The 26,631-nt window shown below is 54.5% G+C and overlaps 15 protein-coding genes across 15 annotated transcripts; 9 read left to right on the forward strand and 6 right to left on the reverse strand.

The window, feature by feature from the left end:
• Nucleotides 1-45: 45 nt before the first annotated feature.
• HMPREF1541_03460 (uncharacterized protein) lies at nucleotides 46-465 on the forward strand (the record flags this gene model as incomplete). Its single annotated transcript, XM_008717811.1, has 1 exon — nucleotides 46-465. One exon carries the CDS (start codon nucleotides 46-48, stop codon nucleotides 463-465), a length of 420 nt encoding a protein of 139 aa, XP_008716033.1.
• Nucleotides 466-1,005: 540 nt separating this feature from the next.
• Nucleotides 1,006-3,240, reverse strand: HMPREF1541_03461 (uncharacterized protein; the record flags this gene model as incomplete). The annotated part of the gene is made up of 2 exons (XM_008717812.1): nucleotides 1,006-1,766; nucleotides 1,851-3,240. The coding sequence occupies 2 exons, from the start codon at nucleotides 3,238-3,240 to the stop codon at nucleotides 1,006-1,008; spliced, it is 2,151 nt and encodes a 716-aa protein (XP_008716034.1).
• A 328-nt stretch (nucleotides 3,241-3,568) lies between these two features.
• Nucleotides 3,569-4,669, forward strand: HMPREF1541_03462 (uncharacterized protein; the record flags this gene model as incomplete). Its single annotated transcript, XM_008717813.1, has 1 exon — nucleotides 3,569-4,669. One exon carries the CDS (start codon nucleotides 3,569-3,571, stop codon nucleotides 4,667-4,669), a length of 1,101 nt encoding a protein of 366 aa, XP_008716035.1.
• Nucleotides 4,670-4,809: 140 nt separating this feature from the next.
• HMPREF1541_03463 (uncharacterized protein) lies at nucleotides 4,810-7,395 on the reverse strand (the record flags this gene model as incomplete). The annotated part of the gene is made up of 1 exon (XM_008717814.1): nucleotides 4,810-7,395. The coding sequence occupies one exon, from the start codon at nucleotides 7,393-7,395 to the stop codon at nucleotides 4,810-4,812; it is 2,586 nt and encodes an 861-aa protein (XP_008716036.1).
• A 747-nt stretch (nucleotides 7,396-8,142) lies between these two features.
• Nucleotides 8,143-9,768, forward strand: HMPREF1541_03464 (uncharacterized protein; the record flags this gene model as incomplete). The annotated part of the gene is made up of 1 exon (XM_008717815.1): nucleotides 8,143-9,768. One exon carries the CDS (start codon nucleotides 8,143-8,145, stop codon nucleotides 9,766-9,768), a length of 1,626 nt encoding a protein of 541 aa, XP_008716037.1.
• A 662-nt stretch (nucleotides 9,769-10,430) lies between these two features.
• On the forward strand, nucleotides 10,431-12,275 carry HMPREF1541_03465 (uncharacterized protein; the record flags this gene model as incomplete). The annotated part of the gene is made up of 1 exon (XM_008717816.1): nucleotides 10,431-12,275. The coding sequence occupies one exon, from the start codon at nucleotides 10,431-10,433 to the stop codon at nucleotides 12,273-12,275; it is 1,845 nt and encodes a 614-aa protein (XP_008716038.1).
• A 331-nt stretch (nucleotides 12,276-12,606) lies between these two features.
• Nucleotides 12,607-14,523, reverse strand: HMPREF1541_03466 (uncharacterized protein; the record flags this gene model as incomplete). Its single annotated transcript, XM_008717817.1, has 1 exon — nucleotides 12,607-14,523. One exon carries the CDS (start codon nucleotides 14,521-14,523, stop codon nucleotides 12,607-12,609), a length of 1,917 nt encoding a protein of 638 aa, XP_008716039.1.
• A 291-nt stretch (nucleotides 14,524-14,814) lies between these two features.
• HMPREF1541_03467 (uncharacterized protein) lies at nucleotides 14,815-15,651 on the reverse strand (the record flags this gene model as incomplete). Its single annotated transcript, XM_008717818.1, has 1 exon — nucleotides 14,815-15,651. The coding sequence occupies one exon, from the start codon at nucleotides 15,649-15,651 to the stop codon at nucleotides 14,815-14,817; it is 837 nt and encodes a 278-aa protein (XP_008716040.1).
• A 959-nt stretch (nucleotides 15,652-16,610) lies between these two features.
• On the forward strand, nucleotides 16,611-17,417 carry HMPREF1541_03468 (uncharacterized protein; the record flags this gene model as incomplete). Its single annotated transcript, XM_008717819.1, has 2 exons — nucleotides 16,611-16,997; nucleotides 17,046-17,417. 2 exons carry the CDS (start codon nucleotides 16,611-16,613, stop codon nucleotides 17,415-17,417), a joined length of 759 nt encoding a protein of 252 aa, XP_008716041.1.
• A 266-nt stretch (nucleotides 17,418-17,683) lies between these two features.
• On the forward strand, nucleotides 17,684-18,238 carry HMPREF1541_03469 (uncharacterized protein; the record flags this gene model as incomplete). The annotated part of the gene is made up of 1 exon (XM_008717820.1): nucleotides 17,684-18,238. The coding sequence occupies one exon, from the start codon at nucleotides 17,684-17,686 to the stop codon at nucleotides 18,236-18,238; it is 555 nt and encodes a 184-aa protein (XP_008716042.1).
• Nucleotides 18,239-19,054: 816 nt separating this feature from the next.
• HMPREF1541_03470 (uncharacterized protein) lies at nucleotides 19,055-20,384 on the forward strand (the record flags this gene model as incomplete). The annotated part of the gene is made up of 4 exons (XM_008717821.1): nucleotides 19,055-19,511; nucleotides 19,560-19,679; nucleotides 19,742-19,972; nucleotides 20,080-20,384. 4 exons carry the CDS (start codon nucleotides 19,055-19,057, stop codon nucleotides 20,382-20,384), a joined length of 1,113 nt encoding a protein of 370 aa, XP_008716043.1.
• A 299-nt stretch (nucleotides 20,385-20,683) lies between these two features.
• On the reverse strand, nucleotides 20,684-22,451 carry HMPREF1541_03471 (uncharacterized protein; the record flags this gene model as incomplete). The annotated part of the gene is made up of 2 exons (XM_008717822.1): nucleotides 20,684-22,089; nucleotides 22,136-22,451. The coding sequence occupies 2 exons, from the start codon at nucleotides 22,449-22,451 to the stop codon at nucleotides 20,684-20,686; spliced, it is 1,722 nt and encodes a 573-aa protein (XP_008716044.1).
• A 649-nt stretch (nucleotides 22,452-23,100) lies between these two features.
• On the forward strand, nucleotides 23,101-24,705 carry HMPREF1541_03472 (uncharacterized protein; the record flags this gene model as incomplete). Its single annotated transcript, XM_008717823.1, has 1 exon — nucleotides 23,101-24,705. The coding sequence occupies one exon, from the start codon at nucleotides 23,101-23,103 to the stop codon at nucleotides 24,703-24,705; it is 1,605 nt and encodes a 534-aa protein (XP_008716045.1).
• A 116-nt stretch (nucleotides 24,706-24,821) lies between these two features.
• Nucleotides 24,822-25,352, reverse strand: HMPREF1541_03473 (uncharacterized protein; the record flags this gene model as incomplete). The annotated part of the gene is made up of 1 exon (XM_008717824.1): nucleotides 24,822-25,352. One exon carries the CDS (start codon nucleotides 25,350-25,352, stop codon nucleotides 24,822-24,824), a length of 531 nt encoding a protein of 176 aa, XP_008716046.1.
• Nucleotides 25,353-26,042: 690 nt separating this feature from the next.
• Nucleotides 26,043-26,567, forward strand: HMPREF1541_03474 (uncharacterized protein; the record flags this gene model as incomplete). The annotated part of the gene is made up of 1 exon (XM_008717825.1): nucleotides 26,043-26,567. The coding sequence occupies one exon, from the start codon at nucleotides 26,043-26,045 to the stop codon at nucleotides 26,565-26,567; it is 525 nt and encodes a 174-aa protein (XP_008716047.1).
• Between the last annotated feature and the right edge of the window lie 64 nt (nucleotides 26,568-26,631).

Below are 26,631 nucleotides of genomic sequence, written 5' to 3' on the forward strand. Positions count from 1 at the left end.
TCTTCACCCGATCGGCGCCACACACCCCAGTCCAGCTCTACAATCATGGCGGAAGCCAACCGCCTCTCCAACGCAGACTTCCTCTCTCGCCTCGCCGACCTCTTCGCCTCCACCCACACCGCCAACCACGGCTCCGTCTTCCTCACCCAGAAACCCTACAACCCAAACTCCTTCACCTCAGACGCCGATGCAGACACAACCTCCGACGAAACCGAACAGCCGCCCTCATCTCAACAGATACTAGTCCGCGCAACCAACGGTCTCTCCTCCAAGCCACGCCATGGCGTGAAAAAGTCCCCCGCGAAGACGAAGCCGAAAGTGAAGATCAGCACGGTGGTTGACGCCGGCGAAGTAGAGGGCTTCTTTGCGCGGTACGCAGATGTGTGCAAGGGAGGCATGCAGGGGTTGCGGAAGCGGGATCGGAAGAAGGGCAAGAAGAAGGCGAAGGGAAAGGGAGGGAAATGAGTGGGCGAGAAGCGTGTGCTGGAGGAGAATGGAGAATGACATGATTCCAGGCAAGCAGTTTCTACGATTGAACGCCTGTGTCTGTGAATGGCTTTGACGGCTTCTTATCAGGCGACGAAGAGTGATAGTGCGCTGCCTGCATCGAGACCGCTTGCCCAGATCCCAAATGGCTCGAGCAGGTAAACCGGCCATGGTGCCAGTCTGAATTACAAGGCGAGCTATCAAAAGTCAAGGGCGCCCGACTTACCTACATACCCTTATGAGGCGCTAGGCCACCAACTCACAGGTTGGCAGGGACTCAAATTGGAGGCATGGTACGGCTGAAGCTTCAAAAGTTGTTAAATCTGGTATCTCAGGTATCTGCTTGCCCCTTGCCGCTATGCTGCTATGCCGCGCACTATGATGTCGCAATAGAGGAATGGACATTCAGCAAATGAAATCCCGCATCTGTTCTGTTCGAACAGAATTGGTCCCTCGCACCGAATATATTACAATGGGTATGTGGCATTTCTGCCCGTTCGTCAAATCGTGAGATCTTTCTTAATCGAGATCGTCTGCGAACAGAGAATCGACATCCGTGTCACGTTCTTTTTCCTTTATCGTCGCAACCTTGGGCTTCGCTGCGGCTGAGACTGGGCTCCGCGTCCGCCCTCTTATGGGGACACCAAAGTCATCTTCTTCCGTGTCATCATCGCGGGCGATATGGTCAGGAAAGCTTGGATTCCGAGCATGTCGGCGTGGCTGCTGAGGTCTTTGGAATAGTCCACCGCTCAGAAGGTCGTTGAGAGTAGCGCCGCCGGCTATCCTGGACAGCACGTGAACAACCAACGCTACCATCTCGATTGGCTTCACGACTGCAATTGAGGCAGCTTTCTGGATTATGGCTGTTACAACCTGACTGCTTGGCTGCGGTGGTGGGGGAGTGACAACGATACTGGATGGAGGTAATGGTGACAGTGAGCGTCGAGAATGCAGCCGTTGTCGCAAGCCATCCTGGATATGGGCTGATGGGGTTTGTACGTCTGACCAGGAGTCGTCAGACGCTGTAGATTGAACCAGATTAGGTGTTCCTGGCTGATCTCCATCATGCTGGTCCTGACAGCCGCTCAGGGAGGATGCAGTGACTGTAATGTCGGATATATCTCGTTTATGTGAAAAACGGCTTGTGCCTAGAGGATCGAAGTGTTCTGCCATCGGCGTCGGGTCGGTGTCGACTAGAACAGGGTCATGTTCGGGAATTGTGTCAACGGTATGAAACGAGTCAGCCGTTGAAACAACGCTTTCCGTATCGTCTGCGATCTCTGCCTCGGGCTCTGGGGCTTCCGTTGATACCTCGCGAAGCAAACGGGTGTATAGCGTGTCAATTGAGCCCATGGGCCTTAAACCGGGCGATGGTATTTCAAGGAGATAATTGGGCTTGCTCCCTTGATCGCCATTTAGTGCCTCGGAAACGGGTTTAAGATCCCCAGCAATCGTCTCGACCTTGGGTTCCAAGAAAGATTGAACCTGTGGAGAGTCCGAGCTTTCGACCACGGACCCTTGTGTTTCGGTGGGGAACCTGCTCCCCGTAGATTCAAGGTTCACAAGGGTGGGCACAGGGTCGCTACTGCTGGCCGGGGCTTGATCGTTGGGTGCTGCGCTGACTTGGGCATCTGGCGCAGAGATGGACGCGACATTGGGTTCATGTTCTGCGCTCTGTTCAAGTTGCTGACCCACAACGGGGGCTATTCGGGGCGCGAGCGGTGTAATATTGGCTGTGCCATTTATAGTTCTCTCTGCGTCGCTAAATTGGTTTGCTACTGTGCGAGACCCATGGTCTGTGGCACGTACAGCTGTCGACTCGGCCTCCGAGTCTCCGCAGTCTTCGTGCCCGAGATCTTCGCTCGAAACAGCACTTGCGGGTGTTCGAGGTCGTGAGGGCGGCTGGGAAGATGGTTGCGGTTTTTCGAAGGCGGCGCGCCTTTCTGCAACGGATCTTCTCCTCTCCAGTTGGAGTGGTCGGATGGGCATACTCGTGTCCGATACGTAGTCGGATGCGCGCCGCTTGCTGAAGGACCCCGGGAATGAACTTGGCGGCGTGTATGAGGTCGGTGGACGCGAAGTCTTCCACACCCTTGGGGCAGGCGAATCGACATCGGGCGATGTAACAGCCTCGCCTTCGCGTCTTGTCCACTTTCCCTTGCGCCTCGGGGTGATGGCATCGTCGGGCAAATCGACGTGGAACGCTCTTTTGAAAGGACATGGTGTCTTCTCATACTTGAGGACCGTTGGTAGAGCTGCTTTCAGTTCTTCAACTTTTGCCTTGTCGTCGGCGGTGGTGTTCGGTAGCTCGATCCTGTAGTACTGCAGACGCCCTTTTCTCAACACAAATTTGGACTCGCCGTCAACACACCAGCTTTGCGAGTTGCGTAGAATGGAGTGGACAAAATTGTGACCACACTTGAGGAAGTTAACAGATCCCTTGATCTTTTCTATTCTCATCGGACCAGACGCGATCAGGTCTTCTGTGCGGGAGCGCCATGGCAGAGTTTCGATAGTGTCGATGGGATAGTCGGCGTCAACGTGTCGCTCGCCGGATTTCGACACGATGGACTCGCTTGGGGGCGCGAAGCTGAATATGCGGACCGCAGGATGCTGATATAGGAGACCAGAATCCGCATCCGAATCCTTAAGGCCGGCTCTTTCGTGATAGGACAATTGTCGATGCGGGACAGTAAATGACCTCCGAAAGCCCTGGAGTGGGGGTTCCTCGCCGTAGGCTGGCTGATTCGACATGGCGCATTTTCGGAGGTCGCTAGGAGAGTCTCACGGAGGGGGTCGGCGCATTGAGGGCGATTGCGCAGTCGTGGGCAGAAGCTGGCGTGAAGTGGTGAGCGTCGTGTTGGTGTCGGTGTCGCTGTCGGTGTCGGTGGTTGTGGACGTGGATGTGGGCTGCACCTGCCTTTCGCGAAAGTGTCGCGCGACTGCAGCCAATGACGTCGCGACGCTGCACCGTCGTCATCAGCACACGAGGCACTTGCCACGGTTTTCCGTCCTGGACTTCTACTACCTGTGCTCTCAAGTGACAAGATTCGTAGGCCTCTGGACCTCTGTCACTCTCAACATGTCGAACTTCGATCCCAACGCCATCTTGAGAGGTGCCCAACTCACCTTTGTGGGTACCCATCGAGCTCTTCAAAACCCAGGTCTGTTCACTACCAGTCACTACAGACAAGCCGCCATTGCAGTCTGTGCTGGCCTAGCCATCAGGATTATCATCAATGTTCCTATATACGGAATCAAAGTCTTGATCTGGTGCATTGGCCTTTTCGTCAACTTGGACCAGGAGTCTTGGGACGACACTGTGGTCAATGGTCTCGATTTCATATCCAAGTCCGTGTTACAGGTCCCCTTCTTCCTGATGATGATAATGAGTTCTATCACTCCTACCTTGGACAACATGTTCATGGACAGTCTACAGTGGGTCGACCAGACCTATATCCAGAAGCACAAGTCGGATGATCCCACTGAACTGCGTGCCATGTATTACCCTGCCTTGAAGATGTACTCAACTCATGGCGAGAAGGAAAAAATGGAGAAAAGGGGGATCATGGATGGCGTCATACTCTTCGCGACGAAGTACGGCCGACGAGCAGCTATCTCTCTTGCAATCTACGCCCTCACCTTCGTGCCAGTCGTTGGTCCATTTGTGCTTCCGGCAGCTTCCTTCTACACCTTCAACAAAGCCGTCGGTCCGGTTCCCGCAGCCGCCATTTTCGCCCTAGGGCTTGTTATCCCCAAACGCTTCATGGTTCAATTCTTGTCGACATATTTCTCATCTCGCAGCCTGATGAGGCAGTTGCTGGAGCCTTACTTCCAACGTGTTCGTTTCAGCAAAGAACAAAAGAAGATCTGGTTTATTGATCGAGCCGGCGTCCTCTTCGGTTTCAGCGTTGCGTTCGCTGTCATGGTCAAAGTCCCGCTCCTAGGTGTGCTCATATACGGCATTGCGGAGGCTTCTACCGCTTATTTGATCACCAAGATCACCGAACCACCACCTCCACCTGGCAATGAGAAACCGTTCATCGAGAGTGAAGTTCGATGGAAGAACAAGCACTTGTTCCTCGATCTTCCCATGGACCGCCTAGACGAGTTCAACGCCAAGCTGACGGGAGCTGACAAGATTGATACTATCCCTCAGATGCCCCGCAAAAAATTCTCATGAAGTGATGAATGCCAGAAGGAGTGTTCAGTGGAGCCGTATGGGTGATGCTGTCTCATAGCAGTATGCGAGAATGTCCAAATACATTCTACAGGCGCATTCAATTGCAAGAACTCTATCTCGTATCTCCCTTGCCCTCGAACCTATTTGTGGCCATTAACCATCACCCCATTTACGCCGTTGGTTCGGTGGCCAGATAGCTTCATCACATAGCGAGAACGACCCCGACAATCATCCTCAACCCTCGTTAGAGGGACACCTTCCTCCGACACGATGAAACGCTGGTCTTCTGGCAGCAAGATGAAAGTCAGTGACTCCAACCAAGGCAGCTCTACTGAGTTCTTCGCGTCCTGGTGGAATCCCACCGTGACTTTCTCGTCACTTGAAGTGTAGGTAACAGTGAATGAAGAGATGTTTTCCTCCGGCGTGGTGCCATCGTCATCATACCATGTGCTGGAGAATACTTGGCCGTGTGAGCTCCCCTTTGGAGGGAAAATCTCAACGCCACGATAGTCGTCTTCAGGAAGCATTTCGCATGCTGGGCCCTTCTCCCCAGCGGTGCGCGTCTGCACATTCTTGCCCACGGGCACTGCACCGCCAATCTTCGCAAGGATGGGAATGCTGTTCCGCCATGAAGACTCAACGGTCACCCACTGGCCGGACGGGAGGTATTCATAAGGCGCGTTCGTGTTGACGAAGCCATAGTCGAATTTCTCACCCTGGTCATTCTTCCTGGGTAGGTACAGCGTCGCCTTGGTCTCACCGGGTTGGTAAACGCCACCAACCATTAGCGAATCACCAAACCAGTACTGCTCCTCACCATTCTTCAAGAACTTCGTCCACACCTCCGGATCGCTTTCGTAGCCCCAGCCTACCCATCGCTGAGGCGGAGCAGCTGTTAAGTGACCTTCCAACGCTAGCGAATAGATGTACGGCAGGATCTCATACCGTCGCTTGATTGCATCCCTGATGTTGGGAATGATTTCAGGGTACATCCAAGGCTCGATGACCTCGCCAGCCTGGTTATCCTGTGGCGAGGTCTTGAAGCAGTTGATAGCAAAGCGTGGAGAGTGGATGCCGAGCTGGACCCAACGAAGGAGCAGCTCGGGAGACGGTTGAGGCCCCTCGAAGCCGCCAATATCATGACCGAAGCAGTGCAATCCAGACAAGCCAGCGGTCAGGGAGATGGCGTTGGCTCCTTTCATGGCTTCCCAGCTGGTCATGTTGTCACCACTCCAGGATGAGGCGGCATATCTGAAGGTGCCCGGTGTGCCGCTCCTCGTGAGGACGAATGGGCGCTCATTCGGTGCCGCCTTGAGTAGGCCCTGGTACGACGCTTTTGCCATCAACTCGCAGTGCAAAGCTCGACCCCACAGCCCGACGTGGTTTCGCTCTTGTGAATTGATCGACCTCTCGTCGTTCAGAGCCATCGTCCAGTTGTCGTCGGGTAGTGTGTATTCGTTGTTGTCATTCCACATGGCGTCTACACCCTGCTTCTTCAGCTTCTGAACACCCTCACACCACCAGTCGAATGCAGCTTTGGAAGTGAAGTCCAGGTGACCTCCGAGGCCAGACTCGCCACCACCGGCACTCCACAGCTTCATGGTGCCCATCTCGCCGGTCACTGGGTCTGTGAACATACCGTTGTTTTTCTTGAGGTACTCAAAATCCGGATGCGAAGACAAAATGAAAGGCTTGATATTAGACAGAAGTCGAATGCCCTGCTGATGATACTTTTCCAAGAAGCCCTCTGGATCTGGGAAACGGTGCTTGTTCCATGTGAAGACATTTCGCACCTTCGGCTCGACATCTGCAATGGAGTAACCCGAGCTCATCTGATGGGCGGAGCAAGGAATATCGTGCTCCTTTAGCTTTTCCGCAAACTCGGCCAGCACGACGTGAGAAGGCGGGTTATCTTTTGCGCAGTACTTGTAGCCGCCAGACAGGTAACCGAATGCCCACCGAGGTGCCAGCAGCGGATACCCAACAACCTCAGCATACAGACGCACGACATCTTTCAAGGTCCGGCCCACCATGAGATACTCCTGGAGGCCACCATATTCCTGGCGGTAGACCTTGAAGTGGCCCCAGAGACCGTCGATCTCGGAACCCACTGACCAGAAACCTCTGGCATGGGAGGTGGAGAAGACTCCCACCACGCCTTCCGGCGTAGCTTTGATCAACAACGGGACGTGCTTGTACATAGGATCTGTCCGGTACGCCTCGTACCCAAAACAGTCGGTGGCGGACAGGATGAAGGGCCGTGCAGTGAGGTCCATGGGCGCCGCCTTCTCTCCGAGCCCGACATGCAGTGCCTGTCGGTCATGGTTCATGTAGTGCGATGTTCCCTCGCCATCGAGAACGTATGAGCGGTCCGGAAGATCGGAATGGATTGGGACCTGCTTGTCCTTAAACCGCAGAGAAACAAGCGGGGCTCCAGTGAAGTCTATTGTTGCTTGGACATCGTCCACATCGATAGTCGACTCCGTCTGTTTGCCGTGATCGAATGTAGAGGTGGGCTGAGTCTTTGGCTCTTCGCAATTTGGGTATGGCGGTAATGGCGACTTTGCAGTCCAAAACTGGGTTCTGAAGAGTCCTGGGCGGATGGCCTCAAAGGTGAAGTTGGCCGTGCCTTGCCTCGACTTCGATTCTAAAGTAATGCCATTACCGGCTTTGGTGCTAGAGGCCTTTCTTGCCCATTTAGTAGGCACTTCTTCTTGTTGCGGCATGATGGGTGTTGCCGTGCTTTCGATTGTTGTCGTTCTTGGCTCTATCACTCCAGGCTAGAAGGTTTGACAACGGCAGGAGATTTTGAGGTCGACCTTTTCACATGAAGACTTGTTCCCTTGGTGACGCTAATTCCGAGGAGGGCGCCCTGTGAAGTTGGATGGGTCTTGAACGGCATCTGGTCCGACAATTACTGGCACGTGTACGGTACTGCATCGGAAGCCATCTTCACGTACGGTCCGAAACCCCGAGATCTTCTTTGAACAGCCGGGTCATAATTGGCGAATGCGAGGACTGCTGTCAGACCACTTCTTTTCGCGGTCTCGGCACAGCGACTGGGCAATCAAGGAGCCCTTGGCAAGAGTATTGGGTGTCAGACTGTGCGCCATGCTCCCCACGATCACCCCAGAACTCCGGGCAGCCGACCCTACACTCCTTGCCAGCTTCTTGCTAGCCCCGCAAGGCAGTTGATCCGAATCCCGCAACAGCGGTTTGACTTTTGCTACGGTCCTTAACTCCCGACCGCTCTGCTTCGCTCCTTACCCCATTCAAGTCAGGATCATGCTGTGGGGGGGCAACATCGGCCCACGGGGCGACAGCTCGCTCCAGATTCGGGACATGGCCCTGCTTTGAGACGATTTAAAAGCTGAGGAGTCCTCGCGGCAGGACGATCATTGAACAGCACTCACTTCCATCGTATTCCTTCCAGAGCAGCCTCATTGGTGGTCTTGAGCACCGTGTCATCAATCATGGAGGACACCATCACCAAATCCCCTGCCCCCGGCGAGCCCAACAGCACTGCTGCACAAGAGCAACGCCGTAGTCTGGACAAATTGAATGTCAGCGACAAGGAAAAAGACCGCGCCAAAGAGCTCATTCAGCGAGTTGGCCACCGAGTCGAGTTGACGCCGGAAAACAACAAGCGCGTGTGCCGCAAGATCGACCTGAGAGTCCTTCCCGTTATCCTCTTCGTCTATTTCCTACAGGCCCTCGACAAGGCCACGCTTGCGTATGCGTCGGTCTTCGGCCTCATCGAAGACACAAACCTCGTTGGGAACGAGTTCAGCTGGCTTGGGTCTATCGTCTATGTCGCCCAACTCGTTGCGCAGCCTCTAGTTGCCTGGTGCTTGGTCAAGCTCCCATTGGGCAAGTTCCTGGCAACTACAGTCTTGCTCTGGGGAGCGATCCTATCCATCATGCCTGCCGCGCATAACTTTGGTGGCCTGATGGCAACCCGGTTTCTGCTGGGTCTCTTCGAGGCTGGAGTTGCGCCTACTTTTATCGCAGTCACTCAGATGTGGTGGCGTCGGCGTGAGCAGCCTGTCCGTCTTGGTGCTTGGTACGCGATGAACGGCATCACCAACATGTTCGGCTCTCTGATAACATATGGCCTCGGCCACATCGACACCCCGCACCTGAAGAGCTATCAGATCATCTTCCTCTTCTTTGGCCTGATCACCGTCGCCTACTCCGTCGTGGTGTTCTTCTTCATGCCCGATAGTCCGACAAAGACCAAGATCCTCAACGAGGAAGAAAAGATCATTGCCATCGAAAGACTTCGGCAGAATCAGCAAGGTATCGAGAGCTACTCTTGGAATATGGCACACGTCCGAGAGGCGGCTCTGGACTTCAAGACTTGGGGTTGGGCAGCTATGATGTTCTCCATATCGGTCCCTTCTGGGGGTATTTCCACCTTTGGTCCGCTCATCATCCAGTCTTTCGGCTACAACCGCTTCGAGACCATCCTCTTCAATATTCCTTTTGGCGCGGTACAGATTGTAGCCACCCTCGGTGGCGCGTGGGTTGCAACAAAAATCCGCAGAAAGGCTCCTGTCCTCATGTTCTTGAGTCTGCCACCTATCATTGGATGTCTGATGCTGCTCTTCCTGCCCCGCGGTGCAGGGCACAAAGGACCACTCCTGGTGGCGTACTACCTGATCTCCGTCTATCCCGGAATCACGCCCCTCATCTATTCCTGGTCAGCTGGCAATACAGCTGGCGAGACGAAGAAGAAGACCACCACTGCTGTCCTGTTCATCGCACAGTCTGCTGGCAATATTCTCGGCCCAAATCTCTACACTCCAGCAGAGAAACCACTCTACCGTCGTGGCTTGATCTCAAACCTGGTGCTATTCATTGTTTTGATCCTTCTGTACATCTTACAATGGGGCTACCTACTTTGGCGCAACAAGAAGCATGCATCTCGCCGAACGGCTATGGGCAAGAATGCTGATCGCGTTGACAAGTCGATGAACAAGGTCACTGAACGCCAAGAGGGCGACGAGAAGCATGAAGTTGAGGAGGTGGAATCAGGAGATAACTCTTTGGACGACCGCACTGATTTCGAAAACGAGGACTTTATCTATACTTACTGAAGAGTACCTACTTAGCTCAGTCTGCTTGCATGCGATATATACTTGAACACACGTTTTTCACGGCCTTCTATGTCTCTGTGATGTTCTCTGTAACGTGCATAGTCTAGCCACCCGACTACAACGAGATCCTGCGCGCACTTGGAATATAATTGCCCAGGTTTTGACCCTAATCGACCTGCCGTGAAGCCCACTCCCTCGGACGGGCGACAGTCACCCTAGACATGATCCACTACTCCCAGTTCCGAGCGCTAGCTGCCATGCTGAAGTAGGGTGGTCGTCGTTGCAAAGACCGAGGTGCATCAAGCATTCCACATATAAACGTGTGCCAAGACACGGGAGCTCTCTCCTTACCACGCGACCTCTCCCCATTTTTCTCCGCCCTCACCCCGACTTTCTCCCCTCACTTACCACGCTTTTGGTGCGTCAAGGGTCGAGTTTGCCCCTCAAAGGATGAATCCAACGTCCCCTATGCGGCGATGGCGGACACGGCCAGCTCAGCGGATGAAGTGAACAACAGCCCGTCGAGGAGTCCCCCAGGCACAAGCGCCACCCGGATCCGCAGAGTCACAAAAGCCTGTGGGCCATGCCGTCAGTCGAAGCTGCGATGTGATGGCCAACAGCCATGTACTCGCTGCGGGAGGCTCGGCAAAACGTGCATCTATATGGCGCGCCCACCAGACCCGACTGAAGAGCGATTCGAGCGCCTGGAGGCTGAGGTGCTGCAGTTGAGAGAGCAGATTGCTTACATCCAAAACCAACAGGCAGCCAGCGCGCAAGCGCAACGCAGTATTCCGCAGCACGACGCTATGAATAGTTATGTAACTACTTCCACATCCTATGGCGCCGGAGTGTCGTCGCGCTCCCTGGTCCAACCAAGTCCTCGAGGCAGCTATGGCAGCGCGGCCGGCGCAAACACTTTCAATGCAGGCCCTCCTACGTCCTATCGAGCAGCTACTTCTTTCGATCGGGCCTCGCCTTCGATCAACAGCAACGCCGTCACATCCCCACTCTCGGGTCTGGGCGAGGGCCGCAAGCGGAAACGAAACCAGATCGAGCTTCGCCGGGATGTACCTTCCGACTTCGTCACCAAAGGACTCATGAGCATTGAACAGGCGCGAATGTTCTGGGTATCCTTCTTCCAAGGCTGCGACAGGTTTGTCCCAGTCTTTGATCCCAACTATGACACCTTTGATTCTGTCCGCATGCGCAGCAGTTTCTTGTTCAATGCCATCTGCACGATGGGTTGCACCGTATCTGGGAGTGATGCGCAACTCCCTCATGTGCTCAACTTTGAGCTCAAGAAGCTTGTCAATCAGGTGGTCATGACGCAGGAGCGGCAGTCGCTAGAGGCAGTTCAAGGCTTGCTGGTCATTGCTTGCTACTCGCCCGAACGGTCGCTGGTCTTGTCATTTGCAGCGCGCCTCGCCTTGGAGATCGACCTACCAAGTGCTTTTGATGACCTCACTGCTTCTTTAATGGCTACGGAACAGACATCGACCGTTGACAAGGCGCATCTTATACGCTGCTCACGGACATGGTTCGAACTGCTCGTGCTTGAGAACATGCTCCAAGTCGACGCCGGTAAGCTACCAAGCTTTGCGTCCAAGGGTTCTGCGAGACGATGCAGAGTACTCTTACAACAGACGGAGACTACGCTGCTTGATCTCCGCCTGCTTTCTCAGGTTGAGCTCAACTATCTTCGTACCAAGATTCACGATGCCCTTGAAAAGCGGGACGGCGGTTCTGATGAAGATATCCTGGATGAGATCCGAGATGCACGCATCGACATCGATCTCTGGTTCAACGATTGGAAATCACTTATGGAGCACTCGTCAATCGCCGGCGCCGAGCGTCCAATGCTATTGATCAATCTACGTGTGCAGCGCCACTGGTGCGAAGCCATGTTCTACTTTCGCGGCCTGAAGTGCCTCGGCATTGAGAACATCGATGCCATGGGCCCGGCCGGCCGGCAGCTCCTAGCTATGGCCAAATCGTCGCTCAAGGCTCACCTCGCAACCACACTCGAGGAGCCGAATTTCTACCTCGCCAACCTGCGCTTCGCTATGGACTTCTCCTGGGCAAAATGCGCCTTTTGCTTCCTCCTCGTCCTGAAGCTGACGCGCCTCCTCCCCGAGAGCGAAGAGGATAACTACCGCCTCCTGGAGGACGGCAACAAGCTCTACCAGCACCTCAGCAATGCCGGCACCTATGCTGGCAGCAGCACGAGCCGGCTCTACGTCCAGGTCCTGGGCGTCAGTCTCGAAAAGTATGGCCGTGCCCTACGACAGTATCAGCAGGGTCAGCAGAGCCAGTCGGCCGGCCCAACCTTCTTCTGGGAGTCTAGCGACGCCAACTTGGAGCTGCAGAGCTTCGTGCCCGAGCAATTTGTCTTCGAGTGGAATTTCCCCGGTTTGACCTTGTTCTCGAGCCCGACGGCTTGGCAGGAGTTCTTTGATGACTATCTTTTGGGGTTTGGGGGCGAGAGTGGCCAGCAGACTAGTGTATGAGACTGTTGAGAAATGGCTGTCGTCCACGTAAAATCCAAATGCTCCATGATGTGGATGGCACGATGCGTGACATTGGGGTGCGGAGCCCCAGCAGACGAAGGAGAATTGCGGAAGCATGAACGATGTAGAGCAATGTGCTAGTATCGTGACTGTATTGCAAGGGTGAGGGTTGATGATCATTAGGTTCGGAACGAATTCCACATATAGCTGGGAAATTAAGGGGACAAGCGTCGCTGAGACTCCTCAACCATGTGACCAGCGATGGACAGATCCTGGCCCCAAGCTGGCTTCTCTCCAAGGGTGACAAGGCTAGCGCGCAGCATGCCTCACGTCACACAAGGTGGAAGACCTTCTCTTCATACTTGCCATTCGAGAACTCTTCATACGTCTCCCCATCCATGCATTTGTTGAGGTAGCACTCCTCCACCAAAAGATAGTTGCCCTTGTCCGTAGGCCGCAGCACATACGGCATCTGCGCGCCGAAGAAGACCACGATGATATCTCCCAACTTGCTGTTATCAGGCACAGTCCCTATGCGACCTCGCTCCGTGACCACGAACCGATCATGGCTGTTCAACAGGTCTGAGCGGAACTCGAGACTCGGGTATGTGTTGGTATTGGAGGCGCTGAGCTTCGCGAGCGTCTCCTCGAATTCGTCGTCCAGATAGTTGAACCGTCGTGAAAGATTGCCGTGGATGGTCCGCCAGAAATCTTCGTCTTTATGGCCGGCGCGTCGAGCTGCGGCGCGGGATTGGAGGATGTCGGGATCAATCTTCAGGCCGCTGTCGGTTTTGCTCTGGCGACATCGGTGGACCTGCACAATTTGGTCGATCTTGTAGCCGTAGACACTGAGCGTGTCGTCCTCGGCGCCGGCTTCTGGAGGCAGAGTCCGGGGCGTGGTGGATGCAGCTGCGCGGTAGAGGGGATCTCTGCCGTCTAGGCCCAGCAGATGTTCGTCATCTATAAAGAAGGTCATGTAAGTACCTTCGAGTTCTTTCAGCTCGCCCTCGTCGTTTGTTGGGATCCAGGATGGTGCGGCCTCGACGCCACCAAAGGAGAGGACAGAAAAATCTTTCTTCAACTCAATGTATGTTCGCACGAAGCGCTTGAAGACCGCAGACGCAGACAAGGTGTAGTCTGGTGGATTCAGAGCGTTCAGAGGGTCGCTTGTTAAGGTCTCCATGGCGAAGAGCCGATCACGGGGATCCGCGCATTTGGCATCTCTCATCAGCTTCATCAGTGCCAGCAAGGATAGATTGTCTTCAGGTATACCAGCAAACTCGGACCCGGGCGGATGCTTTTGCTTCTTCCCGGCTGTATCAGCAAGGTAGTGACCTGCGAAGAACAAAGGACCGGCTGGTATGAGGCCGTTCAGATCGTCGTCATGTAGAGTCATGGTCTCAACGAAACCATAGCCCAACAGGACTTTGTGCACATCCGCGACGAGGTTGTTGGAAACGAATGACGCTTCCTCAGAGAATGCTAGCTCGGGCCAGATCCACAGTCTTTCAAAGTACGAGGAGTGAAGAGCAGCAGAGACTGCTTCCCAACCGCCATCATCAAGCACTGACCCGAATCTGGAGAACTGACTGTGGCGGCGGGATTCTCTCAAGAGCCTCGTCAAAGTCTTTCTACTAGAGAACAGCGGCGAGTCGCCCGAGATTCTTAATAGAAGTCGCGCCTCTTCTGCCGCTCGACTCAGGCGGAGGCGTCCCGATAATAGGTTCCCCCTTTCCCGGCGTATTTTCTGCAATTCGAGCCGTAGATCGTTATATTTGCCAGAGCCCAGATGTTCAAGGAGCCTCATGCCACGTTGGAAGTCCCCGTTGGACTCATGGTAGTCTAACCAGGCGATTGTGTGCTTGCTGCGTTGGTAGATTTTGTACATGCCTTGTACCTGGTAGGACTTCTCCAGGTCGTCCGCCTGGTGTATACATATGGCGTCAGCCCAGATGACCCTGGGTCGATCATGGAGCCTGATATGCTGTAGTGCCGTAGCCAGCGTTGCGTAGATTGGTAGAGTTGACCCATCGACCATGATAGGGCGCGTGTCGTTCGGATCCCCGCAGACGTATGAGATAGCTTCGTAAGGTGGAGCTTCTCCACGGAGGTGTACACCAAGTTGGCATTTCAGAGGGTCGTCGATGGATGCTGCTGGCAGAAGCCTCGCTAGTCTGATGTACGTACTATTGTCAGGAAGCTTGTCGAAGCTGTAGGCAGAACCGGGCTGCTCTGCGGCTCCGTTCATAGTTGTTTACCCCGTTGGATGATGTTTGGGCACACTTTCTGGTTGCCTTAGCTCACTCTGCCGCCGCAAGTATCATCGACGACCAGACGGGAATCATTCGAATAAATGACGCGGTATCTTGCCATTAGGCTGGAAGAGCTCGAACAAGCTGAGGTTCATGATTGTGGGGAGTGGGGGCCACAGTCGGCCGCCTTGCTACTAACCCTATCAAGCTACGATATGCATAATAGCTGCATCAAGAAGGTTCGATGTTGCACGGTTTACGTTCAATGATGGGAGAAGGGTGTTGATTCAATCATCTCCTCGATACTTGTCGTCCAGGGGGCCTTCGCGCGTCCATATATTCATGCCCGTCTTTTGACCCTTTGTGACGGGTAGTCCCGCGTGTAGCGTCCGCTCATCGCCCCGACCGCCTGGGAGCAAGTTCATCCAGAAGACCGCACTTCTCTCAACGGGTCGGAAAGTCAGACCATTGTCCCACGGCTCGTCACAGTCAACGTATCCACACCACTCTTCGGTGGCGCCACCGACTCCTGGCTTGAAGAAGCCAGTGCCGAGCGATTCGACCTTGGGTACACCAGGAGCATCCAAGAATGGGAAGCGTGTCCCTCCGCCCACAATGTCTTCAGAGACTTGAACGTAGACGAAAAAGCTCGACAGGCGATTTCCGCCAAACTCTGGGCCCGCTTGGAGTGAGGAAGTGAACCAGTCGGTATGCTCATGGTACTGTTCGCCTACGCCGTATTTTACGAGCTGCAATGGCTCTAGGTGGGAACGGGGTAGTGCTGGGCTTTGGAACGTTCGTGCACGCTCTTCGATGCAGCGTATGATGTCGTCGCGAGCAGAGAGCGAGGCTGAGGATGACGTCCGGGTTTCGGCTTGGCGTTGAGCGCCGCTCTCGTCAGCGATGCCGGAGCGGGAGAACTTGTCGCTGGTGCTTTCTTGTAGGTGTTTTGCCTCTTCAGCGGTAATAAACTCTGGGATGTAGATGACCAATGGATCCCTAGAGACCAGATGGACCTTGTACTTATGGTCTGGGCATGCGAGTGCTTGAAGAGGCTTCTGCTGGGACGTCTGGCGCGCCCGAACGGGGAGAACAAGGAGACTGAGGAGCGTAGCTGGCAGCATCATGGCCTGTATAGTCGAAGTGCTGTATTTGCTGAGCTGAAGAGATTGTATCAGATAGTGAGAAAGGAGTGAAGCTCGAAAGGCACAGCTGATGCTTGGGCCCGCCCCGCCAAGGCTTTCTGGTGAAGGACGAGGCTGAGACTCCTGATGAGCCAGATTCATACCAGATGTCTCAGGCCCGTTTCATGCTGCTCACGCAACTGCAGGGTCCCATCTTGATCACGAGAAGCCATCGTACATCTTGATGTATTCTCATGATTATGGAAAAGCTCTTCGCATCTCTCGTGCCCAGAAGCTCAGCAGCCACAATGGGTCCTCTGTCGTTGTATCGCGTTGGGATACTGAGCCTACTATCTACAGCTATCGTTGCCGCGAAAAGTCCGCACGTCCACGAACATGTTAGCTCAGATGAGCTACTGTCTTTACTGAACGAAAACCATGCCATCCTGGCATCCTGTAAGTTCATCGAGTGAATATTTTCTATGGATGTTCTCGTTAGCCTGAAGCACTAGACACTAATGCCTCCCAAAGTTCAGACAGTAAGTCAGTGTCCGCAACTAAAAGGTTCGTAAGCTAATATAGTGATAGCAAGATGAGTGAGTTGCTCTAGCTTCCCAAGCTGCTTACGCTGACCTGGTGGAGTTGCTCAGCATGCTCCGGGCTTCTGCCGGAGCTGACACGCTTGGCGGAGACATTGCCATCAATCAGTGCCATAGCAGACCAGTCTATCGCAGTTGCTACCATTGACTGCAACGACAAGCAGTCCAATAGCATATGCACCGAATACGGGGCGCTCACCTACCCGGCCATCAGGCTATTGCACGGGTCCGCGTCTGGAGAACCTGGAAAGTGGTTGCGCTATCGTGGCCTACGCAAAGGATATGCGTACGTTCCAACATATGCGTGTTGGTGCCTGCTGAAAATCGTGTAACAGGCTGTCTAATTTCATTTCACGCGAAATGCTTTCGGGTATAAACCGACCCCAGTCAAAAGAGGCTCTGGACAAGCTGCTCACGGCAGACTCAAGCGTCGTGATCTTGCAAACCACTGACCCCAAGGATGCTATACTCGTATCAGCAGTGACCGAAAAGGCTGCTGGCTCCGCTGTGTTCGGTGTGGTAGACAAGCCAGAGATCTTGGGCTCCAAGTATATGTCGCCAAGCCTGCTCTGCCACAAGAATGGTGAAGACTATGCATACAACCAAGTAATCGAGGTTTCTGTCAATCCCAAGGAGCTCTCTGGTCAAGATATCAGGAATCTGGCCAACGTCGAGCTGTTTGTCGAGGACTGTGTGACACCGCAGATACCTGAGTTTGGCCGGCGGAAGATGAACCACCTGTACTCTGTAAGTCTACCTGATGCAACCAGCATCTCCACATTAACACCATTCCAGCTGCGAAAACCAATCGTCTACGTCTTTCACGATGTGCCTATGTCAATATCACGAGCACTTAACCCACTGACCAAAGCCTGGGCGGGAGTAGTCCCGTTCGTGCACTTGGACTCCAAGCAGCACGCTGAGATGGTCCTGGCCTTGGGTCTGGACCCCAACGGGGGATTCCCTGCTGTCACAGTCGAGGGCGTCATCAATGATCAGGTGTACCCGATGCCGCAGGACTGGGCAGTGGAGCCTGAAAATGTTGATGCATTTGTGGGGGGAATATTGCATGGGAAGGCGACTGGTGGCAGGAAAGGAATGGGCTGGGTCCAGCAAGCTGGTTTGAAAGGTAATCACAAAGGGCGAGATGTGAAGGACGAGTTGTAAATGTCAAGTGCATGCCGGCAGAACCAAAGTCCATGACGAGCGAGTTGACTTCAGGGGGTGATCTTTTCAGCCTTACGTCACAGGCTCCCAGTGCGCACTTATACGGCTATCTCGATCAACTATCAAGCCTGACTCTTTGTACTTACCCATTCTCACAGCTACTTCAGATGTTTTACCCTGGAATTGGAGGGAAGCAGGTATAGGAAGAGTGATCTCGACGAGCTATACACTATCAACAATCAACACAGGTCAAACTAGCCTCGGCAATGAACGCGAAGCGTTTGCGGTCCTTAGCCTGGTCCAAGGACGAGTACATGATCTCCACAGACTCCTCACTTGTATCTCTGGATATTTTCAATCAATGGCTCGTCACGAGCGACATGCACTGGGCCAAGCCGGTCCCGCCTGATGTCCTGCAGGAGATGCTCGATCATTCTCTGGTCTTCGGACTCTACGAGAATCCAGATGCTGTGGTCATGGGTGGAGAGGGCGCCTCAAAAAGTAATCTCACGATGGTTGGTATAGCCCGATGTGTTACCGACTTTACAACATTCTTGTACCTGACAGATGTGTATGTTGGACCGCGGCTCCAAGGTCAGGGACTTGGGACCTGGCTGATACTGAAGGTTCAAGAAGTCATTGATTCTATGCCCAATCTGCGCCGAAGTCTACTCTTCACCAGTGATTGGGAGCGGTCGGTGCCGTTCTATGAGAAGCACATGGGGGTCGAAGTCATCGAATCTACCAGAGGTAGTGGCATGGCTATCCTGTCCAAGAAGGGAGCAGGACATGTCGTTGTAGACGACGCAGAGCGGCAGTAAAGTTGCTTCGTATGGCGGCTGGTCGGACAGTTAGGATAATGTGCACAACGCAGCGCTCGTACCAACTACAGACGTTAGTCGTGGTTGACTGTAATTCAGGCAGGTGCGTCCTCCTGCCCATTGCCTGTTGCATGGATAGGCAGTCGTTTTCAGGACAGCATTGTGGGCCGTCCCGTTACCGAGCTCCGCCAACAGCCTACCATGACAGGGGAACGCGATGCTGCTAAGAACGTGATCTGTACCCCAGATATTGCCCCTCCTTTGGTTTTGCGGGGAAGGGTTCGATAGGTTGAGGGGCCGAGGCTATGCTCACCTGAACTCTGCTCCAGCCACGCAAGCCACTGTCAAGCGCCTTTCGAATCTACCTTCCTCTTGCCGACTTACCTTACCAACATAGTTAGAGTCTCTTGATGTGATTATCAGTCCGACTGCGGAGCAAGAGATTGCAAGATGAATCAACACGAAAAACGAGGTTAATGATGCTTGATTGGATGCCAGGAGCTGTCCGCGAAGGCAGCGTCCTCAGTCGGCAGTTGGGATCTTACAGGAACTCAAGAACCGAGGCATCCTCTTTGTGACCCTGCATCAAACGGTCACTAGAACCTTGAACGGCGCATATTGACTGGCTTACACTACTTCGTCGGCATTCCCCCTCCCCGCTTGACTTGACCTATTTTCGAGCCTCGGCGCTGCGAGTAGACCGCTGTGTGCCGCAAGGATCAATGCCTGGCTAAAGGTTTGGATATGACAACAATCCTCTCCTTAACTCTGATCTTAACATAGACTTCAGGACACAAGTGAGCCTGTCTAGACAACATGTCCTCGCTCGCGAACGGCTTCTCCCGTGCTCGCACCATACCTACATACATTCTGCGCCAGCTCGCCACAGAGCCTCTTGCCAGTGGCGCCCTGCTGTACTTCCTCACACGCGCCTCACCACACGTCCGTGAGCGCGTTCTCGGGCCACTGCGTCCTTACATCCTCTCCAAGAATGCCGACGCGCGCATAGCCACCGCCGTCCGTATCCTCAAAGTCCTGCTCGCCATCGGCGTCGGCGGTCGGATCAGCCAGCTCCTCGACCGGCTCGCTCTCAACAACTGGTATCTTCGCCGCCCTGGTGCAGCATGGCGTTTTGGCGATGCGCAGAAGAGTGAGCTAGTGCTCATCACCGGTGGCTGCTCCGGCTTTGGACTCGAGATGGCGAAGCGCTTCTCGGAGCACGCGAGGGTGATTGTGCTGGACGTTGGTGCTTTGCCTGACGAGTTGGCCAGACGTAAGTAATCATATATTACCTGACGGGAAGTATGCTCACAGACGGCAGTGAACGACGTGCACTACTACAAGTGCGACATCACTGACTTCGATGCCCTCCAAAGCCTTGCCGCTGAGATCAAGAGCACGCACGGCAATCCGAGCGTACTGATCAACAACGCCGGTATTGGTCAGTTCCACTCCTGCCCGTTCTTTCCCACATTTGTGAATAGAGACTGATACTTAGGCCAGCTCAATCGGGCCCCAGCCCCGTCTTACACGACCTCCAGCCCCACGCTGTGGACCGGCTCTTCAAGGTCAACCTCGTCTCGCACTTCGTCCTCATCCGGGAGTTCCTGCCCGGCATGCTCGCCGCGCGCAAAGGCCACGTTGTCAGCATCGCCTCGATGGCGAGCTACGTCTCCGCCCCCGGCCTGCTCGACTATGCGTGCAGCAAAGTCGGAGCCTTGTACCTCAATGACGGTATGTAGAGCCCAGCCTCGCAAACCCCCATTGCGCCCCAAACCGCAACGCAGCAGCAGCAGCAGCACCAGCAGCAGCAGCAGCACGATACTAACAGCCCGCCACAGGACTCCGCGCAGAGCTCCTCACCCGCCACGGCACCGCCGGCCACAGCATTCACACGACCTCAGTACACCCGTCCTGGCATGCGACGGGGATCGTCAAGCCCTTCGAGTCCCGCCTGCGCGAGCTGGGCGTGCGCATGGACCCACCATCCAACGTGGCCAACGAGGTCGTGCGGCGGGTTCTGGCGCGAAGGAGTGGACAGATCTTCATGCCGGCCAGCGAGAGCCGTTGGGCCAATCTCAGGGCGTATCCTGTTTGGGTGCAGGATTGGGCTTTTGGGTGGGCTTGGGGACGGTGGAATGCGTGAGGTGGGCACGAGGGGGAAACCTTGTAAGATGTGGCCGATGAGGAGTAGAGCTGTGGTGGGAAGAGATGGCACGGGTTCGTGGTTCCGCGGCGAAACTGAGGCTGGTTGGGTCATGAGAGACGGTGCTGGGCGGGTTGGACTATCAAGGGTGAGGACGTCAGTGGGCGTGCGGTCAACTTGAACAGAGTGGGCGTTTTTCAGTCTATCTTTCTACCTCACCCCGCCAACCCGAGAGGCCGTCAGAGACAGTCCCAAATACGGAAGCCTGGCACCGTTCGAGTTGACCGGTTGCCAAGGTATTAGTTCCCACCGAGAATGGCATATGCCTCGCATTCTGCCACGCCAGTCCTCCCCGGGATCGTGACGCAGATGGGGAAGTCGCCATAGTCTGGATCGTCACTAGGCATGATAACGAACTTTCCGCTCCTCGTCTCGTCCCCATTGAGCATTCGGGCGGTCTTGAGCACCTGTTTTCCGTCCACGTTCATAGGCTCCTTTTCTTCGAAGCTGAGAATCCCAGAGAATGTCGCTTTGGAACTCGTAGACTTGAAGGTAACCTGGAAGCCGAAGCCGATAAGAAGATAGCGAGAGCGATTCTCAGCAGCGTCAGATAGATGAATGACCATTCCGAAGCCAGGGGCAGGGTGTCCAAAGACGAAAGAGCGCTTGATCTCCAGCTCGAAGTTCCCGAGGACTATATTGTGCGGAGGAGTTGGGTCGCGCCGCAAAGGGTCTCGTGGCTGCTCGTCAAAGTAGAAGCCGTAGCTCGAGCCTGGCCTAGTTTGGGCGGCCAGGACGTGCTGTGACACTGTTTTCAATAAGCCGTAGTGTCGGCGGAAGGGGTTTCCTTCGAGATTCAGAGTGTCGATGCCGAATGGTGAGCAACCAAGTGCACCGTACGTGCCATAGGCAGCCCAGATTCGCCGTGCCCCATGTTCATCACGTCGTTGCTCTGGAATGAACAGCGGGTTGTTGCGGTGCCGATAGTGGGCGCAAGACTTGCTGTAATTATTGAGGTAGACGTCTGGTGAGATGAAGTCGAGCGAGGGGGCGAATTCCTGCCAGATGTCGATCACGTTTGTTACGGCACCACCGGACGGGTAGTCCCCGGGGGCACCTCCACCACCGACAATGGCTGGGAAAGGGTTTTCACTGTCGTCCCCCATATAGTTCTGCCATACATTGGTGTACAGTGGGAGTCTATAGGCTTCTTGACCAGCAGAAGCAACCTGCTCGACGTACAAGGTATAGTGGTAAGCCATGAAAAGTTCGTCGGTATGAGCACTTGTCCCGAAGATTTCAATCCAGCTCTTGCCTGACGTAGACTTGACACTATGAAAGTGAGCGAGATTGGCCTTGAGGTCAGGATGCAATACATCCCAAGAATCGTGGAGTTGCTTAATGAGGGCATCTGGCACTGGCTCAGAGAAAGCCTTTTCAGCGAGGGCACCACCATCCCTAGAATCACCCAACAGCCCGATCTCATTCTCAACCTGTACCATGATGACCGTCGAGTACTTCTCGTCGACCTGTTGGAGGTGATTCATTAGTCCTCGAAAGGCCTTGGTATCGGCTTTCTGTGCTTCAGTCCCGAAGATTGAGAGGACGTCTGCTGTTTCCAGACGCCCTCCAGCCTTCCTCAGCTGTGCTCGTGGGAATCTCTTCGTATCCAACTTGACCCATGACGGAGTGTATGTGGATAGACCTTCAATTGATGAGCATTAAGCCCATCCTGGTTGTTCGGAACCTACCATTCTTGAAACTACCAAACCAAAGTAGCACAAGCTTCAATTTGTGCAAACGGGCGTCTGCGATAACTCGATCGAGCTCCTCGAAGTTGAACTTGCCTTCCTCAGCTTCAATCTGCTCCCAGGTCACGCACCCGAGAACAGTGTTGATGTTAGCTGCTGCAAGTTTCGGCCAGACAGACTGCATGTAATCCGCAGATGTAAGCGACGAGTTCTGTAGCTCGGCACCTAGGAGCAAGAATGGATGCCCATCAACAATGAGCTGTTTGGATCCATGGACATCACGAAGATGCGGAATGTTCATATTCCTGACGGTCATCTTGTGATCACGATGCTGTGAGGAAAGTCCACGAAGTCGAAAAAGAAAGAACAGCAGTAAAGACGCCCAGTAGGATGAGATCTGTATTTCCCAGTGATCCCGACTGTAAGTTCTTGGTGCACCCGCTAGACGACATGACGCATGGGAAAATATAGTTGGATACAGCCTCACTTATACATATGAGAGACCGTCAGTGTCAGGGCTAAATAGCCCACTGTCGACCGGCAATATTCCTCATTCGGCGTTGGAGATACGGTCCACACATCGCTGCACTCTCGTGGAACGTAGGTTGTGCTCCAGCCTGGGCTTTCTCCGCATCAGCTGTCCAACTTGGAGGCAATCCGCAGCTCCATGGCTGGGACGGAGATTGTCATTCTGCAGAGCGCCCACAGCAGTGTAGGCTAGAAGAGGACAATCTCTAGCATGAAATTCGGTAGACTCAACTACGATAGTCAAAGAACGGTTAAAAGATATCCGATCAGGTCCCGGCGTGATTGACGACGCGACGAGGCTACCAGTCTTGGCGTTCTTATCGATACAGAAACTTTTCGCGGCGTAGAGGCAACGGGTAGACGCTCAAACGCTCATTTGCAATCCCTTCTAGATATTGATACGGCTGCAGGGACGGGAGAGGAGGATCTAGACAAAGATGGCCGCCGAAGTCAAGCCCATATCTCACATCAAGCTGCCCTCGCGGCCTTCCGCAGCCACCCCGGAGCAAACATACTGGCGCAGTTTCAAATCTCCGCAAAACCTCACCTCGCCCGCGAACCAAGCAATCACACATATTACACAGCCAGGAGCGCCTCTCAATGCGGCAACAAGTCCCTCAGAGTTCTTTGCAGTGACTACGGGCGCTCGCGTGCAACTTTTCTCGCATCGTACCCGCAAGCTCGTCAAGACGATAAGCCGATTCGATGACACTGCATATAGTGGCGAGCTCCGAGCCGACGGCCGTGTCCTGGCTGCAGGAGACGAAACCGGCACGATACAAGTTTTTGACGTTGGCTCACGCGCGATTCTGAAGACATGGAAGCAGGCAAAACAACCGGTGCGGACAGTAAAGTGGCACCCAACTGAGCCTACGTCCCTCATGTCTTGCGGCGACGACACCACGGTTCGCACATGGGATCTACCAGCAGAAAAGTCAGAAACAACACTAAGAGGGCACACCGACTATGTGCGGTGCGGTGCGTACCTGCCGAGCTCAAATCTCTTAGTTTCGGGCTCTTACGATACAACCATAAAGATATGGGATCCACGAACTTCTGCGGCAGTCATGACCTTCACGCACAACGCTGGCATCGAATCTGTACTTCCCATGCCCGATGCCCAGACATTGCTGGCTGCTGCAGGTCCCACTATCGCTGTCCTCGACATTGTTGCAGGCAAACCTCGACAAATTCTCACAAACCACCAGAAGACTGTCACATCGCTATGCCTTGCTTCACATGGCAGCCGGCTCGTGTCAGGTGCGCTAGACGGTCATATGAAGGTCTTCGAGACAGTGGGATGGAATGTGGTCGCTGGTTCAAGGTATCCATCGCCGATACTAAGCCTTTCGGTTGTTGTCTCAGGTTCTGCTCGTGAGGACAAGCACATTGCAGTGGGTACATCGTCAGGATTGCTGAGCATCAAGACGCGACTTTCTGGTGAACAAAAAGCGAAAGAGCGCGAGAGACAGAGAGAAATGGATGCGCTGCTAGCTGGTAAAATTGCTGATTACGACGCCAAACAAGCCAAGAAACGAGGGCGTGGATGGGAGAAGCGTTTCCGTGGGAAAGATTACGATGGCGGAGATGCAGACCTCATCATCGAAGGCAATGACCGAACGAAACCAAAAAAGCTGAAGAAATGGGAGCAAAGCTTGCATAAAGGCCGATATGCCGAAGCACTCGACTTTGCCTTGGATGGGCGTGACAGAATGACTGTCTTTACGTTGCTGAATCACCTCAGGTACCGTTCGGCTCTCCGGGCGGCTCTCGAGGGCCGCAATGAGACAACACTTCAACCTATGTTGGGCTGGGTCTACGACAACATCAGCAGCTCCAATGAACGCTTCGTCGGTCTCTGTGTCGAGACTTCGATGACGATAATGGAGTTGTACGCCCAGGCCCTGACCGAAAGCCCTGTGCTAGAGAAACATATCAACAAGCTCCGACGACGAGTTCTAGAAGAAGTGGAACGTGCAAAGATGGCCAGCGAGACAATGGGCATGCTCGGTCTGGTATGGGAAGGAGTTGCGGAACCCTGATGCGAATGAGCGCCAATGCGATGATTTGACCTGAGACTGAGGGACTCTGGTACTAACCCCAGAATGTCTAACATTTTATGTCCTTCATCCCGGAAACCAGAAACAAGATCAACAGCTCACGTACACTCGGTCGTGATATTTGTCGTCACATTGCCCTGCGTGGCCCTGGAATACGGACATACCTCCTTGGCCTTCTTAATGACCTTGTCAAAATCCTCCTGGCTCAATCCCTTAACCGACACTTTCATATCCACCCTCAGGCCCAGCTCTAGGTCGCTCATATCGCCCACGAGATGCACTGTGGTCCTGACGACACTATCCTCCTTTTTTGTGGGCATCCGGATACCCATGCTAGCAGCTGAGGCATTCATGGCAGACTGGAAGCACGCGCCATAGCCAGCAGCAAACAGCTCTTCAGGATTCGTCTTGCCTTTGTCACCGGTGCCACCGAGGGCTTTTGACATCGTCAGATCAACCTCGAGATCATCGCCCACGACGTGTCCAGTGCGGGCGCCGACGACTTTGGCGGACGCCGAGTACAGCACCGGGGCTGTGTCGGTATTGAAGGCGCGACGGGCAGTAGGCTGGGTGACACAGGGCTTGCAGAGCTGCCGGGCGGCGGGGCGGAGGAGGCGGAGGGAATTCATGGTGCTATCTCAAAGTTGTAGATATTCCAGAGGTCAGCTGCGCAGAAGAGTGCAATGCACCGACAGCTCCTGCGAGCTCCCTTTATATTCGAGCTGGCATTTCTGGGCTTGCTGCTTTGGGCTTTCGTGACGTAGAGACTTACTGAACATGCTCGAAAGTCTAATGCGACTGCGCATAAGTCATTGACAAGCTACAAGGTACCGATCGGTCCTGTTGGTTGACCGCTTCTTGTCCAGGTTACACAAAGCCTGTCTCTCCTGCCATCCGCAGATGGTTTGTTTGCTAGAGACACGACGCGAGGACCCGATACGCGAAGTCAAAGCGTGCGATGGGTCACATCGCGCCAGGCTGTTTCTAGAATGACGGTCATTTGATCTGAACGAGTACTTGCGGGCAGGCACCCGATGAAGTCGACCGCGTTAGGATCAGGCCAGCAACTTTTCCCCCGATGGTGTCCGTCAGCGTCGCAGATCCGTCTCAACATTGTCCAGGTCGCATGTCTAGTGCATTGTCCCGATCCTACATGCAATCGTTGAAAGCGTTCAAAAGGTAGAGATCGCCATCCTTGGAGCAACTTGGTGGACGTATGTATTTCCACACTCAGTATTTCTCGACCGACCCAACATCTTTCCAACTTCACCCTACTACGTACCGACATCCACCACACCAGCAAACTCACTGAGCCCATCATGGCCCCCTCCGCCGACTCCATCATCGCCACCTTGAACCTCACCGCCCACCCCGAAGGCGGCTACTTCCGCGAGACCTTCCGCGACGACTCCTCTTCACCACAACAATCCCGCCCAGCCTCCACCCTGATCTACTACCTCCTCCGCTCCACGCAGTTCTCAGCCCTACACCGCCTCGACGCCACCGAAGTCTGGCATTTCTACGCCGGCACGGCCGCGCTCGAGGTCGTGGAGCTGCCTGTCGACGGTGATGGCAGGGTGGGGCCGAAGGTGACGAGGTTGGGGATGCGGCTGGAGGAGGGGGAGAGGCCGCAGTGTGTGGTTGGGAAGGGGACGTGGTTTGGTGCGCGGCTGGCGAGGGAGGGTGGAGGAGGGGAAGGGGAGGGGGAGAGGTGGGCGCTCGTGGGGTGTACGGTGGCGCCGGGGTTTTTGTTTGAGAAGTTTGAGATGGGGAGCAGGGAGAGATTGTTGGCGGAGTGGCCTGGGTGTGAGGATGTGGTGAGGGAGTTGACGAGGGACGGTTGAGGGGAGAGGTGCTGGAGTGATTTATGTGAGGCTGAGTGGGATTTGCGTGCTCATGGTGTGGACA

Source organism: Cyphellophora europaea (assembly GCF_000365145.1).
Source record: "Cyphellophora europaea CBS 101466 unplaced genomic scaffold supercont1.3, whole genome shotgun sequence".
Lineage (NCBI taxonomy): Eukaryota > Fungi > Ascomycota > Eurotiomycetes > Chaetothyriales > Cyphellophoraceae > Cyphellophora > Cyphellophora europaea.